This window comes from Felis catus, chromosome B2 (genome assembly GCF_018350175.1).
Source record: "Felis catus isolate Fca126 chromosome B2, F.catus_Fca126_mat1.0, whole genome shotgun sequence".
In the NCBI taxonomy this organism is placed as follows: Eukaryota; Metazoa; Chordata; class Mammalia; order Carnivora; family Felidae; genus Felis; species Felis catus.
Window position 1 is genome coordinate 137464322 of NC_058372.1, and position 19196 is coordinate 137483517.

Here is a 19196-nt window from a genome sequence, read left to right on the forward strand (position 1 = left end):
AAAAATTTACTGTTGAAAAATGCTATTTACTCATTTTTTTTAATTTAAAATTTAGCCCTTTCCCCTCTTGAGATGTATGCTATACCAAGAAATGGGAGTTAAATTGTCTCCTGATTGCAAACATCTACTTAAAACATCATGCTCAAATCATTAAAAATGCATAAAAATGTAATTTTTATTAAAATAAAAAATGTAATTTCAAGCACACTGGCTTAAGAAAAAAAAAAATATATATATATATCCCCCCCCCCCCCGGAAGAATGTAGATTTCTCTACATTTAACAAAGAGGATCATGATAACTCAATCAAATTAAGGTTAAATGAGAGTCTAGTGAAGAAAAATGAGTGTCTAGTTAAGAATCGAATCGTAACAATTTTTAGTTATTTAGTCATTATTTTATAAATGATTCAAATATTCATGTTATTTAAGAATATTTTGAGGGGCGCTTGGGTGTAGTTCAGTCGGTTAAGCATCCGATTCAATTTCCGCTCAGGACATGATCTCGCGTGCCGTTCGTGGGATCGAGCCCGGCATTGAGCTCTGCGCTGACAGTTGGAGTCTGCTTGGGATTCTGTCTCCTCTGCTCCCTTCCCCCCTCACATGTGATGTCTCTTTCGCTCTCAAAATAAATAAAAAATATAGTTTGAATAAGTACAAACAGTTACAGAAATCCAGAGGTGGAACAGCCTGGTTATCTAGCCCCCAAATGGGAAATAGATCCCAACTCCAATTGGTCAGTTATGGCTGCTTTGAATATTGTGTTGAGGGGATTCTCAGGTTGAATCTGGCTTTAACAGTAAGAACCAGGATCGATTAGCCGTGTCATTTGGTGGAGAGAATGAAGTAGTGGTGTAAGAGCTTCCCAGCTGTCATTCTGGATTTGGTTTACTATTCTCTGTGTCCCTTTTTATCTTTACTTTTGTAAACAAATCAACTGGTTAATGAATCATTGAAGTGAACTAATTTATCCCAGGCCACACAATTAGGATGAAGCAGAGTCAGAACCAGAATCCCATGCACTTGAATGAGCAGTTCAGTGTCCTTACTGCTATATAGTCAGGGCTCCCTTGATGTGGCATGTGTTCACTCCGGGGTTGGAAAACAAAACTCAAAGGGTGATAGCTCAGTATCATCAGTTATTAATGTATTGTGGCTGATTAGAGATTGAGAAGTTTTTGCACAGAAAGGTCAGTGAGACATAATAGTTTAGAAATGGCTCTGCAGTAGCTAGAAAGTGCACGTCATACTCTAAGTATATCAGTGACTCAGGTCATGGTTCAAGAATAAATATATCTATACCTTGGCTTGAAATATAACCTTTAAACAATTATCTTTTATAACTGCAAATACCTACTTTTGGTTTTTGCTACAAAAACCTATTTGTAAATACCTACAAATTGATTTTTGCTGCTAAACAATGATCAAGTGTAGTTATTATGTCGAGAGAAGAACAGTCTGTTGGCTAAACGAGGTACTGCACACTCTCCAATAATTTAGATCCTGTGTCAAGAGTCATTTAGAAGTCAACACATAAGTACCAAAATGATAAAAATTTGAATTTCGCTTCTGCCTTTCTGTGTAGTGTTTAGGGGATATTCAAGAGTGGGTAATGGCCCAAATATAGATAGACAAAGGAGAAAAAAATACATGGCTGTTATACTAAATATTAGTCCATGTAATTTAGGAAAATTATCTTGATCAGGAAATAATATTTTAATGACTTTTGTGAAACTCATATTTAAAATGAAGATATTAGGGTAAAACAAAATTCCATTATTTTTGAAAAGAATGAAAACTGAATAGTTTATATGTGAGTAATCAACAACTAAGATAGCTTTAAACTATAGCCCAAAGAAGAATTAATTTTGTGAAAATTGTGTATTTTACAAAACTCCATTAATCAGTGACATCTGAAAATCAGGACTGTGAAGACAATGGGCAAGTGTTTCCTATAAAAATTAAAAGCTAGCCAATAGAGACTGTAAAGTAAAGGAATTACATGTACTTAATAACTGAGAATATTTTTTTCTACCAACATTATTTTAAAATAGAACACCATCGGGGGCGCCTGGGTGGCTCAGTCGGTTGAGCGTCTGACTTCAGCTCAGGTCATGATCTCACAGCTCGTGAGTTCGAGCCCCATGTCGGGCTCTGTGCTGACAGCTCGGAGCCTGGAGCCTGCTTTGGATTCTGTGTCTCCCTCTCTCTCTGCCCCTCCCCTGCTCGTGCTCTGTCTCTCTCTCTCTTTCAAAAATGAATAAATATTCAAAAAAATTTTAAACAAAAAATAGAACACCATCATAGTGCAAAGAATGAACCAGATAATCAAGACATTTAGCATTTTCAGATGATACATATTATATGTTTTGGGGAAAGAAATGGGCTAGATAATCTTCCCAAACACTAATTACAGGCAAGAGAAGCACATTTTCAGGCACAATTGGATCCTTTGATATATCTGCCATGTAATGCAATATTAAAATAAAAATGAGAATGAAATTAATATGCTAATAAAATCCACATAGAACTGGTTAGATGCTGAGGTTCTAGATAGACCAGAAACCTGAAGAATGTACTTCTGGGATATAGAAGTATAATGGTGTTAGAACCACAATGTGGCATCAGTAATAAATGTATTGAGGCTACAGAAAAAATTCTCGCCACCTTGTTTCTCTGAATACTTTTTCTATGTTGATGCAGGAAATAAAGAAAAAAAGTAGGAAAATCTTTGTGTATCCAATTCCAGGTTCCTCATTTTGTAGAGACAATACTATTGGAGTAGTCTGGAATACCAATGGCAATTATAACCTAACTAACAAATTTTTAAAAACTGACTTAGGTATATACCTCATTAGAAGTGAAATGGTTTATATAGCACTCCAAACATAGAGATTATAAAGTAGACACTGATTCATTTTATAGATTTCAAGGTGAGGAGTGGAAGGCGGGTGGGGGCCACATCCCAGGTTGGGTGAGGTATCGATAAGCACAATTTCTAGGGGACTCTATAAATGTCTGTGTGCACAGGAGAGGAGTGTGGAGCAGAAAGTACCAGGTCAGGATGTTTAAATGCACAGAGACAGAAAAGACAGAAGGTGGTGTGGAGAAAAGAAGGCCTTCTGGGAACCTCTCAATTCAAATGCGCACCTCGGAAGTCTGTCACCCCATACTCCTGAGGCCTGGCTACACTACTAACCCCTCCCTCATCAATCCCTCCCTGCTTTAAACTCTGGAAGCTGGAACATTTCTCAGGAGCAAATTGATTTTTTACAGAGTTAACGGAAAAGTGTTCATTTGGTTGCCTGAAATGTCCCCTCTATTAGGTACATTTTGGCAATGGCAAAACTAGGATAACTAGAATAAGTAAAAGAATTGCTATTACCATCTCTCCCCAAAGAATATTAAAGGGTCAAAAAGGCCCATTCTTCAATTCTGCAACAATTCTATCATAAATATCAACAAACATGGCAGCTTTTGTTTTGTTTTGTTTTTACAGCTCCTATTACAGAAGTCTTCAAACTAGTATGCGTGTGGAAAGCTTGTTAAAAGTCCAGATTCCTGGGCTCTGTATCCAAAAATTCAGATTCAGTGGTCCTGGGTAGGCCTCGAGTATTTGCTTTTTAAACAAATGCTCCAGGTGATTCTCATACAGGAGATCTGGGGACCACCCTTTGAGAAAGACTTCCCCACAGTAAACTCTCCTTTTCCACTTAGCGTAAGTCACTGTATAAAGCAAATTGTGTCTAATAGGCTTCCTAATGTTAGTTCTGAAAAGCAAGTAGCCTACCACACGATTCAGCCAGAGATAAATGATCAAAGCATAGAGGGGAAACCTAGTCTTCAAACCTATTCAGGTAGATTCTCAGAGTGCAATCTAAATTATGTGTCCAGGGAAGCCTTGGAGCCTGTCCACACCCCATGCATCACCCAACTTGGACAGAGGTCCCCTCGGGTTCATCCTTGGTTTTAGGAAGCCCACATCAATTATTTTCCGGATGTTTACCTCTTTTGGTGATAGTATAGAAATGTAATCTTCATATATCATTCTGGCCTTTTCTTCAATTACTTTTTTGTTCTGCTCTTTCTTTAAGTCTTCACACGCAAGCCAGAAAAGTAGGTTCTCTTCGCTGTATTCTGTTCGGAGAAACTCTCTGAAAAGGTTTCTTCCTGCTGGGGCCTTCATCATCTTGTCAAAATTTTGAGACCAGGACAACACTTCATCTGAAGTGGGGTTTTGGCTGCAACGACAGAATTGGGCCATTATCAAAGGCAGCTTTGACCGAAGAATGCTTAGCCTAGGAAGATAGAAATTACTATTCACTTGCTGCCATCTAGTGCTCATTTCCCATCAGTTCGGCCTGGTCTGGGAATCACCCGCTAGGACTAGGCTAGTTATTTCTGGGTATTAAGAAAAATTCATTTAGCACAAGTGTGTGTTAGGGAGCTAAGCATTCAAATAGCAAGGGGCAACACACACTATGCACATTATCATCATAAATTCCTAATGAAGCCTGGAAATGTTCAAATCTTAATGTATTACAAATTGGTAAAGACAGCCTATGTGTTACTTTGAAGGGCAAGTTGAATTTTTTGTTTGCATCTGATATAGATTTTAATTTTAAAGCCATAAGGTATAGTTTCTCTTTTCCTTTCTGGTAGCTACTTTTTCATTTGTCACTAAATCTAAAGTAAGAATATATCGTGTCCATTAGTCACATATTTTCCTAAGCTTTAATAGTTACTCTATGAAATGTTATGAATGAATTATTACCATGAATGGAGTTATTAGAGTTAAAAAGGACAGGGCCTTTATAATGACACTGAGGGCTTTCTAGATATTTATATTCAAGTTTTCAGTGGCTGTGTTCATTCAGAAACCACCAGTTATCACTCCTTTGGTATACATCAAAGAAATGGAAAGAAGCAGCTTGGGAGATTCTTATGGTTAACTTGATCCTGATCTTGCTTTCTTATCCATTGGTTTATTTAAGAATTTTCTAACCTCAGAAAGTTAGAACTACCCTAAGATCCAGCAATTGCACTACTAGGTATTTATCCAAAGAATACAAAAATACTAATTCAAAGGGATACATGCACCCTGATATTTATAGCAGGATTATCTACAATGGCCAAGTTATGGAAACAACCCAACTGTCCATCGCCTGAAGAATGGGTAAGGAAGATGTGGTATACATATATATAATGGAATATTACTCAGCCATAAAAAGGATGAAATCTTGCCATTCTGCAATGACATGGACAGAGCTAGAGAGTATTATGCTAAGTGAAATAAGTCAGAGAAATATAAAAACGATATAATTCAACTCATAATACGGAATTTAAGAAACAAAACAAATGAGAAAAGGGGTGGGGGGAGAGACAGGCAAACTAAGACATAGACTATGGAGAACGAATTGATGGTTACCAGAAGGAAGGTGGGTGGCGGGGGGATGGCTTAAGTAGGTGGTGGGATTAAGGAATGTACTAATCATGATGGGCATTATATTGTATACCTGAAACTAATATTACACTATATGTTAACCAACTGGAATTTAAATAAAAACTTTAAGAAAAAAAAAGAAAAAAAAAAGAATTTTCCAACCTGAAATAATTTGGTCAGAGAAGTACCTGTATTTCTTTTTTTCTTATTTTTTTCTGATCAAGTATTTTAAGTAGATTTGCTACTATTCCAAAATGTCTGAAGTTCCTCTTTTATTTAAAAGAAATTTAAAGGTGGGGGCGCGCCTGGGTGGCTCAGTTGGTTGGGCATCCGACTTCGGCTCAGGCCATGATCTCACAGTTCCAGGGTTTGAGCCCCGCGTCAGGCTCTGTGCTGACAGCTCAGAGCCTGGAGTCTGCTTTGGATTCTGTGTCTCCTTCTCTCTCTCTCTGACCCTCCTCCACTCATGCTGTGTCTCTCTCTCTCTCTCTCTCAAGAATAAACATTAAAAAAAATTTTTTTTTAATTTAAAGGTGTTAAAATTACCATGGAGCATCAACATTAAAATTTTCTAAGAAGCAGAAAAAGAAAGCACCTATAATTATATGACTAATCTGCTTAGATTTTAATTTTATTCTGTAGATACTGCAATGAGAAGTTGATTCTCATTTTGGAGAAAATACTTGGTTAGAGTCTGTTCTGATGGAAATGGGACCAGGGACTAACTGCGTGCCCTTTCTGACCAACTTAGGTAGTTACATATGTTTTTGTGTCTGTTTTAGACTCTTCCCTGATAGAGAGAAAAACTTAGAAAAAATATTCGTAGAAAAGGCAGGTAAAGAATTAGGGCCAACGGGGGCTATTGCACGTTAATAATCATTACTTTTTGAAAGAGAAAGATAAACTGAGGCAGTGTGTTCACTGATAGCTTAACACTGATAATAGAAAAACCTGATTAAAAGCAATTACCATCACAAAATAAGATCTCCCAGGCTGAGATGGTGTGCATTCCACAAAACCATCGGGAGGAGTACCAGGACTCAAGAGATCACACCTCAGCACTGAGTAGATGTGAACAGTGTACCAAAACAAGACACAATTACCAGGTGAACCCCACTCACCTTTCCTCTAGGACCTGTATGCTCTCCATTTTGGTGGTATGTGTGGGTCTTCCTGCATTTTCTCCTCTTTCTTCATTCCTAACAGTGAGGCTGCAAGGTAGTATAACACTTTAGTGTGTCTAGGGAAAACCAGTTAGTTAAAGAAAAGAAAAAACAATTCCAGGAAAGGATTTTGCAGAAGAATTTCATCCTCAACAATGTGAGAATATATAAAGCACAAGAAGAGTGATACCATTTTGAAATGATGGGTGAGCCTATGTCGACGAAAGGAATCAAAGTGATTTAATAAAATAATGAAGTAAATAATAATCTCAAAAATGGATTCTGTTCTACATTCTGACTTCATCCTTACATAATTTGAATTACTTAACATCTCTAAGGTACTCACGTGATTATATGCTTTAATATTCGATAGATATCATGATGTTACTCTTTGGAGTAACATCATTTTGACTTTTGCTTGGTTCTATTCCTAGTTTGTTTTCCATTTATTTTCCCCCACCGATAGCTAAAAATATAAAATGTTTCAGATGCTAAAACAAAATTTGCTAAAATCACATTGTCATTTTCTGCACCCCGGGTTTTCTGTCCGTGACACTGTCAATCCTCCATCCACTCAAGTTTGAACCACTGGGTTTGTATTTGACTTTGTCTTTGCCCTTTCCTCCCATTTAGTCAATCTTCAATGTCTTGGGAGGGACAGGGCAGTCACTCTGAGGGTTTGGGTCAGAGAGCACTGGGCCTCTGGGTCTCTGGGATGTCAATTTGAAAATATTGCAGGATTGCAGCAGCTAGGATAATCCCATGGGCTTTAGTAACCCAGAACAAGAGGATTCAGATAAACTGCAGCTAAGCAGCACTATAGGGTAGAACACTCAAGGTTCTCGGTGTAGACCAGACATAACAAGGGAGGTTATGGGTGATACTAAGAGGCAGGATGGTTGGGATGACTCAGTGTCCTCGGAAAGTCAACCCCACTGAATTAAACTGATCCCTCTGTCTGAAACCCAGGAAGCCTCATGGGAGCCCGTCAGAGAGTAAAAGTTCAGACAACAGGTCTTTCATTTGTTCATACATTTATTCCACGAGGAGTAATGGGAACTATTATTTCCTAATGCCTATTATGTGCCAGGCACTGTCTTTGTCTCTTTGGTTTTATTGTCCCCATTTTATAGATGAGCAAAGTGAGCCACAGAACTGTCTCCTAGGTTGGCTCAACGTCAGACACTAAATATGTTGTATGGTTGGAATTTGAACCCAATTCCCACACACAACTCTGTAATCCTTATTGAGTACCTATTAAAACCATGCTCGGGATGCCTGTGTGGCTCAGTCGGTTAAGCGTTGGACTCTGACTCAGGTCATGATTAAGCATCCGACTTTGGCTCAGGTCATGGTCTCGCGGTTCATGAGTTCAAGCCCCACATGGGGCTCTAAGCTGACAGCTCAGAGCCTGGAGCCTGCTTCAGATTCTGTGTCTCCCTCTCTCTCTGCCCCTCCCCCACTTGTGCTTGCTCTCGCTCTCTCTCAAAAATAAACATTTAAAACTTTTTTTTTTAAACATGCTTTCTGATAGGCACTGAGGCAATATACTACTTGTGTGAATGCAGAAAAGGGGCACTAAATATGGTTGTGGTGGAAATAAGGAGGTTCGTGGGAGAAGGATTACAACAAACCGTTAGTCTTAATCTGGAAAGTCTGGTAACAGAAGTGGAGACATTGTCTCATTAATTCATTCATTCTGCCTGGGCAAGGGTAAGGAAAGAGAGAATGTTGCAAAGGGCAGAATCTATGGCAGAGGGGCCAATGTGGAACTGAAGGAGACTAGATGGGAAGATCTATTTGGGAAAGCGGACTACCTGGAAAAAAGAGAATGCAGTGGGAATTGCAAAGGATTCTGGGGAGCAGAAACTAGAGGTGATTGTTACTTAAACACACAGCAAACTGACTAGTGCTCCGCAGGGAGGAAGCGGTTCCAGGGTGAGAACCCTCAAAGCCTTCAGTGTGGAGCAGCCACGGGGAAAACAGTGAGGTGGGAATCAGAGAGCGCGGCACAGTCATTTAGGTCTCTGCCTGTGGGATCTGTGAATGTGTCTGCAGCTTGAGGTAGCCTACAACCCTCAGCCCTCCATGTGGCAACATGCGTAGGTCAGGGATGCATTTGAGAGGAGATCCATTAACTTCTCAAAGCATCTTTGAGGAGGAGTGCTTCTCTGGAATTTGACATATTTCTAGTAATTATGGGAAATTGGGTGGGAGGAGGTAGGAAGACACTTGACAATATCCTTTGAAATTTCCTGGGAGAAATTCATGATGCCAAATATATAAAATATACAAGATTTTTGTAAATTCTAAAAAGACCGTATTTAAATAGATTAATACTCATTCTGCCAAGCTTTACTGAGCTTATATGTGTATGCGTACACACACCATAACAGACCAGAAAATGAGCATGCTTTCACTGATTCAATAATAACCCACCTGAGAATGTATTTCTGTTACATTTCCACAGTGTCCCACAGAGTGTGCCACACAAATGCAGCTATACTTCACACAACATCTCAGGGGGAAAAAAAATGTTCTCCATGGTCTCTTTGCTGTAAGAGTAACAAATCTGGAATCTGCATGCATGACTCACAAGTTTCTGAACATGAATTCTGGCTCTTCTATCTGTTTCTGTGATATTTACAAACATCCCAAATGCCACCATATTAGAGTGATCATCCTGAAATATTGGGTTGTTTACATTTTTCATTTCTGCAGATGGTAAAATATGGACACACATTTGTACTAAAACTGCTTATAATAGATATTCAATAAGTGCTTAACTGTTCACCATTTGCTCTGTTTCTTGATCTGATATCGGATACAACACTGCCCTGGAGAAAGAAACTGACATTTAGCAATTGTCAAGTGTCCTTTTAATTGACTTTGCTTTACAACCATTCTTAAAAAGTTGGTTTCAAAGTCCCAATTATCAAGAACCACTGATAATACCACTTTATGATGAAGAGAGATGGATAAAATGATAAAGGAGCAGGTACTAGATTGTTTACCATCTATGTCTTAGGAATGACTAACGTCTGTCCTGACTTACTTGATCTTGCTCTAAGTAGCATAGTAGAGGTTTTTTGTTTTTTGTTTTTTTTTTTTTTTTTTTTTTTTTAAGGTGATAAAGGACAGGAAATATTTGCTCTACATCAACATATATACATAGTACATGTGCTTGAGAAAAGCTCTAAAAGTAAATCAAGCTTAACAGTTGTGAGGGGTCATGTGGAGACATGTTTTTTTCACTTTGACAATGTTTGTAACATTCTTAACTAACATTTCAGCTTTTTAAACAACTAAAGCCATAAAGATAACAGAATGCATGTACAATGCTCACCGGGGGGGGTCTTGGTCAAAGTTGAAGTACTTTATAGAAGATAGTGCCAATAATCTAGGCTAAGTATACTAAAATTAGCATTGAATTAAAAAAAAATTAATGTTTACTTTTGAGAGAGAGAGAGTGCAAGCAGAGGAGGGGAAGAGAGAGAGGGAGACACAGAATCCAAAGCAGGGTCCAGGCTCTGAGCTGTCAGGACAGAGCCCAATGCAGGGCTGGAACTCAGGATCCACAAGATCATGATCTGAGCGGAAGTCAGACACTTAACTGACTGAGCCACCCAAACACCCCACTAAAATAAGCATTTAAAATCCCATTAGAAATTTTCTAGAATGGTGATTTTTGAGAAGCGAGAAATACATGTGGTATATTTCAGAAAATAAGGATGTATACCTTCTTTGTGTGGGGGGTTTTTGTTTACAGGGGAGTTGGGCTAGTGGGGTGCAGAAAACATTACCAGCTGCCCATTATAGAGCCTACCTACTGATTCATCATCATGGATATGTGCAGGGCCTATTTTGGAAGACAGTCTACTTTTGTAAGAAAAACAATTGGTTCTTAGGGAGAGCCCTTGAAATGACTGCAAATAAGATGAAAACTTTGCAGTAGCCATGGTAACTCTAGGATAGAGGCTGATCACAAAACCACATATATTTACACAAAAACTCAACTGAGAAATCAATTTGATGCTTGAATTTAATTCACTATGACCTCAAGGCTCAAGAAAGATCCAGTGTAATTGGTAACTGCAGATACTACTCAATATTTTAATATTCTTACATTAAATCCATTTTTATTTTTTATTTAACAGCTTCTGCCTCACATTTGCTAATGCAAAATGGAACCAATATCCTTTGGACTCTGAAAAAGAATTGGTAGGTTATTCTTTAAATGCTTCATTTTTTTTCTCTCTCCATAAAAATACCATGGTAAAATAATAGTACAGCTCTATTTGGGAATCAACAACAATTTATAAATATGTATGAGACAGCTGGTCCGTGCAATGTTGCCTGGGTTGGAAATTCAAGATGAATAAGACAGAGTCTCTGAAACTGAAAGGTTCTGACAGGTAAATAAGCATCACACAGTGCTGCAGTGAGAGCTAAGACAGTGGTATGCATCCACTGGTCCTTAGGTAGTTACAGTATCTGCACACTCCTGCAGGAGAGAATGGAGAGAGGCTTTGCAGAGGAGGTAATGATTAGACTGAGCTGACCAAAGAGCAGGTGTTTCAGAGGGAGACCTGGGCAAAGGGAATTAATTCCAAGCAGAGGGGGGACTGTCACACCTGCGAGGCTGAGAGCTGTAAAAAAGTCATGATATGGATGAAGGGCCCAAATGGGCAGATTAGATGCTGCAGGGTGGGAGTGATAAATCAGAACAGGCAGTGAGGTGTGCTTATGGAATGGGGCAAGAAGGCAATGACGTGCTCTCCGAATGCAGACTATACCTCCTTTACAATGATTTTGGTTTTCCATGCTTTATTTTCCTTCACCCGTAATGGGGATAGGGTTAAGAGCCACTATACAAGGTTGTAGAGCAAAGACTAAAAACTTGAGACAAAAAGGCAAATTATCACACGTGCTTAATTATTAAATGGAAGGGCAAATTAGCTGCATATTAAAATGACAAACCCAAGTTTACCAAAGAGCTTTTAATTTCAACTTGAGGAAATAAAGCCTTATACTTTGCCATTATTGTAAAACACTTCCTCCTCATACATGACCTGACTACTTCTTCCTCACAATAGTCCTGTAAGGTAAGCAGGGGATTTGTTATTAATCATTCCCATCTTATTTAAGAGCAAACAGTCCTCAGGGTTGATTTACACCATTCCCACGAATAAGCCACATCAGGGCTGGCGTTGAACTCATGTCTTTTGACTTCTGGTCTCAGGTTCATCTTCACTATTCAATGCCACTTCTCTTTATATAAAAGAATTAATTGTGGTATTTTTGCCTTTTTAGTTATTTACAAAGACTGTTTGCTCTTACGTGTTTGGAAAAGGTAGAACTCTTATCACAAACCAGTTGACTGAGTTCACACGCCTCCTCCATAAGCACCGTCCACCATTATCGGGCTGTCAGGGTTATTGCCCAGAGGGCTAAATATATGGTAGATACTGGCAGGAAGCAACTTCTCAATTCCCTGGAATTTGAGATTACCAGGAAGGAGTTGTTACAGAGCATTTTCACAGCAAAGCCTCCACGAGGAGAATCTCCATGAGGAGATTCCACTCATGACCGCGAACTAGGTGCTGCTATTGCAAAGAGCCCCCTGGGGGTACACCTTGCTCACATCGGCAGAGAAACTTTGAGAAGGGAGTGCAGAAAGGAGAAGAGCAGTGATGCGTTGCTTAGAAAAGACAAGAAACGGAAGAAAAAAAGGCCCCAGAAGGTGGGGAAGCAACCATATGCCATGCATAATTTCTCACATAGAAAAATCCAGTTAGAGTCAAACCCTTGACTTCAACCTTATCACTTTTATGTATACATTTTGGTAAAACAAGTTGGCTTTTTGGATGGGTATGTGGGGATGGCAATGGTGGTTAAAAATTTGTGTCTGGAAATGTTATACAACAGTTGTCTAAAAAAACACCATTGCCTCTATAAATATCCCCCCTGCTTCTTATAATCATGTCTATAAATCCTATGACACATGAGAAATATAATCATGTGTCATAAAACAAGTATTTTATTTGGCTTAAGTTTTTCTTTCACAAACTTAAACCTCTCAAAGGTAAAATAATCAGCTGTTAAAAATCTGTCCACTAGATGGCTGTGTTGCCTTTATAAATGTAATTTTTAATAAAATCTGAATAAAAGAAAATGAAAAAAGTTTCCGGGAGTAATTACCCCTTATTTGGGAAAAAAAAAGGAGTTGATGGAGTTTTGATAATTATATATTTCTAAGGAATTGGAGAAGAGTCATTCAAGTTTTCTGGGAGTGAAATAATCAAACTTGAAGGGGATAAATTTAATCTCGGGAGGTGTGCATAATGGCACCAAGTTTTCCTTTTTGGCATTTAGAAAACGTTCTGGATATTCCCCAGCCTTAAGTCATTTGACTTAGGAACACTTTAGTCTTTAAAAAAAAAAAAAAAAAAAAAAAAAAGGCAGGCATAATCCTATTAACATTATAGATATCCATCCCAATAAATTGTTTGAAACTCTAATGTCTCTTGCTGCAGTAATATGGAACTGAGGTCATACATTCTTCGAACAAATTAACGTGACAAGGTTTCTAACTAGCAACAGGCAGGAAATTTCTTTCTTTTTTTTTTTTTTTAATTTAATATTCTTTAAAGGAGCCATTGTGAGAGAAGACTCTCCAAACTATTTTATTTCAAGTTTGGGTTATATGTAAACAATCATTTCTTCTTTCGATGCATGGAAACTGAAGAGAAATCTCTTTATCTACTCATCCCCTCTCTCTTTGCTACCAATTTCTCACTATACATGCTTCCGTTTGAAAAATGGGTTTGAAAGATCCCCTTTTTCCTTTGGTATTAAATTTTTATTTCTAACTCCCAGCCAATTATTTTTAGGTTCATTGACACATCAGTTTGATTTAGAAGGCCAACTGCTGACAAGCTATTACATAGTTAAAATCTGGATCCATTACATAAAGTTTATGTTTAGCTTAAATAACCAAAGTTTCTTATTTGGTATAAACAGGTCTCTCCCCCCTCCCCCCCACCTTAAAATTAAGAGGAGTACAGGACTGGGGCACCTGGGTAGCTCAGTAGGTTAAGCATCCAACTCTTGGTTTTGGCTCAGGTTGTGATCTCGCAGTTCATGATCAAGCCCCACATCAGGCTCTGTACTGGCAGCATGGAGCCTGATTGGAATTTTCTGTTTTCCTCTCTCTGTCCCTCCCCCACTCACACTGTCTCTGTCTCTCTTAAAATAAATAAATAAACTTCAAAAAAAAAAAAGGCACTTTGCTTTATAAAAAAATGAGAAGTACAGCACCGAATATTTAGATGTGCTTTATATAATATCTCTCTTCCATTTCAGTTCTCAGAGGTTGATTGAAATCCTATTTTAAGCTCTTCCTTCCACCCACTGTAATTTTTCCTGTAAGCCATAATTAAGTTAGTTGATGCTTCTGTGGGGAAGCAAATAGTCTTGGGTGTGAAAAGGCCAAATGGACCTCTATTTAGTTAGTAGACACTGTTATTAAAATGGCACGCAGTCATCTAAGTCCTTGAAAGCATCAGTTGAGTTGGAGCTCAAGCTTCTGGTTTTAGTTAACTTGTGTGCCTGTCATCCAAAGAAGAGTGAGAGTTAGAACTCTAGTAGTTGCTACTCAGAAAGACATCTGATGGCTGACAGGGTCACTTACAATCCTCCATTCATCCCTCCCCTGGTATGTTCTAGTTACTGTGTGCATGAATATGTATGGGATGAGGTGGGAAGCATCCTTGAGAACAATTATGACTGAAGGCAATAATCCTGATCTGTGGGGAAATTTAGCTCCAGAATAGAATATCCCACTGTCTGGGAATCCTATGGCTGTGTAGTGCATGCTCCAGGAATGCTGAGTTGTACCTGTGCTGGTGAATGTGAGTGACATTTGGGGAAAAAGGACCAGGGATACAGAATGCAGGCACAGGTTCTCTTACATTTGCTGACAGTATGTGAATAGAAGTCGCAAGGCAAACAGTGTTCAAATCCTACAAAGTCTGTTAATTTCCTTTCAGCCTGAGACTTGCAAGGGGGACAGAAGTAAAACATATCAATAAAGGATTATTCAGGAGGCCCCTAGAATGTACTGAAACCTAAACTCACTGATTTATGTGTGTTATTCATTACATCTTACAGATGAAGAAACTGAGGCTCAGACAAGTCACTTGCCAAAGGTTTCACAGTTGTATGTCATGGAACCAGGACCCATCTCGGTCTAATTCCAGCATTGCTCGTTTCTTCCCTACCCCATGCGGTCCCTTGTTAGTAGGCTTTATATGAGGAAGACACGTTAGAATTTGTATGTAATCTTTAAATATGGCAAGACGACATCTGTTTAGAAAAAAACACATGGAATTATCTTTCCACTCTTACAGAATTAGTCTATTAAAATAGCCCTGTACTTTTAAATAATCTATGTTGCTTTATAGAAAAAGTAGCAATGGCAGAAATTTGCTTTCTAGTTAGGAATCCATGCTTCCAGGCATGAAGTGAACATTGATATATAGTGTACTGACATCTGATACAGAGATATGAATTTCATGGCATTGGAACTTATAATATTTATATAACCCAATTAAGCAGACTATGATACAATAAATTTCATATTCACAAGAAGTGGATTTTATTGTTGTATCTGACAAGGAACAAGTAATTCCTGAATGACATCCTAAAATAGCAGGCATATTTTAATAGGTCTACCATGCCCACACCATGAAAAAGTGAACCAGATCTACAAGAAATAATAAAGGGTTTTAATGAGAGGAACAAAAATAAAGAGTGAATACTTATTTCAATCAGATGTAACAGCTACCGCATTTTGTGGATAGGGTAGGGGTAGCAAACATGTAACTGTGTGTTTTGTATTATTGCTCTGGGGAGGCTGGAGGAGAAGTTCTTAAAAAACATTTTTTTTAACGTTTATTTATTATTATTGAGAGACACAGAGCGTGAGCAGGGGAGGGGTAGAGAGAGGGGGAGAACAGAATCTGAAATAGGCTCCAGGCTCTGAGCTGTCAGCATAGAGCCCGACGCGGGGCTCGAACTCACAGACCGCGAGATCATGACCTGAGCCAAAGTCAGACGCCCAACCGACTGAGCCACTCAGGCGCCCCTGGAGGGGAAGTTCTTAAATATTGTCCAGAGAGTTAATAAATTTTGTCTGGATTCGAAAGTGCTGAATTCCCTAATGTTTTAGAAACTGAATAATTGTGCTTTGAGTCAAGAAGGGAATCCCAGCTTCCTTCAAATTGAACCTTCACCTTGAAAGATGAGGGTGCCTCCGGGCCTTTGAAGAGGAGTGTACTCCTTTTCTCCGTCTGCAGCTCTTCTCTCTAAATCCTTCCTCCTCGTGCACCTTCAAGAGAAGCAGGATCCTCACAGAGCTCACAGACCCACTCCCAGCTGGCCAGGTGACAAGATACTCCACGATTCTTATCCCACTGGACCTCCCCGGTGTGCTGCGCATCAGCAACATCGGTCAGTGTCTTGTCTGTGCGACTCGTCTCGTGGCTTCTGTGCCAGCTTAGGGCTGTGTGTTTTGTGTCACCCTCAGACAGTCTCTTCTCTGCGCTCTGTGCATGCAGAGTGCCACTGCTTTCTCTTTCAGTGTTGGAACTCCCCGAGGTGGCCCTCCTTAGCTCACAGCTTCATTCCACAGCCAACTCCTGGGGTGCCTTACACAGAGCTGGGCTCGCTCATCACATGCCCTGCCCTAACCACCCTCCTATTCGTGTGTCCTCTCATCTGATGGGGCCCCCATCAACCCAGCCCCTGGAGCAACTGGAGTTATCTGTCCCTCCTGTTTCTCATCTATTGCAAATTCTTTTTTTTTTTTTTTTAATGTTTATTTATTTTTGAGAGAGAGAGAGAGCATGAGCAGCGGAAAGGCAGAGAGAGAGAGGGAGACACAGAATCTGAAGCAGGCTCCAGGCTCTGAGCTGTCAGCACAGAGCTCAACACGGGCCTCGAACTTGTGAATCTTGAGATCATAACCTAGGCTGTAGCTGGACACTTAACAGACTGAGTCAACCAGGTGCCCCTCGTCTAGTGTAAATTCTTGGCAGTACATCCAGTGTCTCTTGAATTGGTAAGCTCTCCAGTCCTTTTACTTTATATTATTATTATTATTATTATCATCATTATTATTATTTCTGAGAGAGACAGAGAGTGCACATGCAAGTGGGGAAGGGGCAGAGGGGAGAGAGAGAATCCCAAGCAGGCTCCACATTCAACAGGGAGCCTGATGTGGGACTCCATCTCACGACCCTGAAATCATGACCTGAGCTGAAATCAAGAATCAGAGGCTGTAAGAGAAAAAGAGAGATGGTGATTCTCTTGAATACAGAGAACAAACTGAGGTTGGCTGCAGGGGTGTCGGGTGGGGGGAAGGGCTAAACTGGTGATGGACATTAAGGAGGGCACTTGTTGGGATGAGCACGGGGCTTATATATAAGGGATGAATCACTAAATTCTACTCCTGAAATCATTATTACACTATATGTTAACTAACTTGGATTTAAATAAAATTGAAAAACAAAAAAGAGTCTGAGGCTTAACCAACAGACCCACCCAGGTGTCCCTTTTTAAAATCATCTCTTTATTTTGGGCTCCCAACATCTCTCACTGAGGCTATTACAAAACCTCCTAATATTCTCCTTGTTTTTTTTGTCTTGTTCTTCCATATATTTCCACTGCCTCCGGAAGGGTATACTTAACACATGCAATAGACTGCGTCTCCTCCTTAATAAACTTCAATCACGTCTTATATCCAAAAAAGTATCAAGTCCTAACTCCTTAATATGACACTAAAGGCATTTTATTGCTTGTCACTGCCTATCGCTTCAGCCTTCTGTTTTGTCCTCTTGACTTTAGACCCTAGGAATACTAGAGTATTCGTGCTCTGTTCCAGACCCTTACCCCTCTCTACTACCAATTACTACTAGTATGCTACCACTATTACTCCTAACACACACATGCACATGTGCAAGAGAGAATGAAGGAAAATGGTGCGTAAGAAGAAACGTGATAGAAATCGAATAAGCATTACCTGCCCCACGATTACACAAAGGCCTGAGAGATTATGCCTATAGTTTTTAAAAATAATTTTTGTGACACATTTTCATAAGTCCAAATTCAATCCTGCATTTCACATCCTAGTATTAATTAAACACCTACTATGTGTCAAATAACATGCTACAAGCCAATTTATTTTCGGCTGTTTTCAAGTATGAAACAGTGTATATGTTTACAAAAATGTTCAGTGCCAACTGACTAATGTGAGCTTTTATGAATTCAACTATATATATCCACATAATAAATTTTAAAGTTATTAACCTAAAACAACAACAACAACAACAACAACAACAAAACACATGTTAAACAGGAGAATCACTAGTAGGAAAACCAGCAGAATGAGCTGGGGAGTCTACCTGGCCCTCCGTGTGTTCAGCTTTGTCCAGGGCGGTGGGAGGCATGGCCATAGGTATTAACAGCACTGACCCAATGCCAAGGTCATCCCAGAAGTCTGCCACATCCTGGCCCATCCAGACCCAGATGGCTCTCACCACATCACCACATACAGTGAGTCAGCTGAGATTCAAGAGATTCTCCCCGAGTCTGAACCTAAAACGACTTGAAGTCAACTGGGGTATCTGGGCCAGCGTACCCCACTCATGTCCTTGCAGGGCCCTGTCCCAGAACGCACTCCCAACCTCTGTACCTAGAGTATCTTTTCTCCTGTCAGCCCCTGGGTTTCTTCACCAGAGTGAGGCTTCTCTCTCTCTCATTCTGAGGATACTTGTTTCTTTGGAACTTCCTTTCCATGTCCCCCACACTCTCCTGTGTTCTCCTTCTGTAGCCCATTTCCCACAGGGCAAGACGCGGTGTGTGGGGGGGCGCTGGCATTCCTCTTCTGCATTCTCTGAGGCTTATGCCACCTGACTTTCCCCTTCCTCACCTCTCTGTATCCTCTTAAAAGCTCTGTGATTCCTTACCAGGCTCCTCACACCATAGACTCTCCTTCTTACTTACCCACCCCTTCAGGGAAATCATGCCACAGGTGTCCTCACAGGTGTCCCCAGCACTCAGGAGGACACTTCCTTCGTTCCTCACTGAATCGGCTATCCTTTTAAGCTGGCTCTTGCCTCCTTCTGACTTAATTTAACCTCCTTTCTCCAGCCCTTTTCTGGCTCATTCTTTCTATTCTTCTAAATGAGACTGGGCATAACATTTTCATCTATTATTTTGTCTTATACACATCCATCTTTCCACTGATGATCTAAACACTGCTATGTGATACTCAAAAAATATGCCTTTATAGTAAACACAGAGTCAAAAAGAGTATCAATGGTATGCCTTCAATGGAAAAGGATCGAGGTATTCTAATTCTGGCAGTTTTCCAATACGTAGCCTTCTGGTCATATGTCACACAGACCTGGCGGAGGCAGTTTGAATACCAAGCTTTCTAGAGGGTGACCTTCCAGGTTCAACTACTTCTTGAGAATTTATTCTCTGTTGATGAAGAGGCAGGGAGAATGTGGCGAAAGCTAAAGAAGTA

The 19196-nt window shown here is 39.7% G+C and overlaps 1 protein-coding gene across 4 annotated transcripts in view; it reads right to left on the bottom strand.

The window, feature by feature from the left end:
- The window catches only part of RGS17 (regulator of G protein signaling 17), a 99124-nt gene that overhangs the window by 13162 nt on the left and 66766 nt on the right, over positions 1-19196 (bottom strand). For all 4 annotated transcript variants that reach the window (XM_045058248.1, XM_045058245.1, XM_003986661.6 and 1 more), the window contains exons 3-4: positions 6563-6652; positions 4005-4239 (exon numbers count right to left, since the gene is read on the bottom strand). In XM_045058248.1, coding sequence (XP_044914183.1) covers positions 4005-4239; positions 6563-6652 — 325 coding nt within the window. The remainder of the gene's footprint in view (positions 1-4004; positions 4240-6562; positions 6653-19196) is intronic.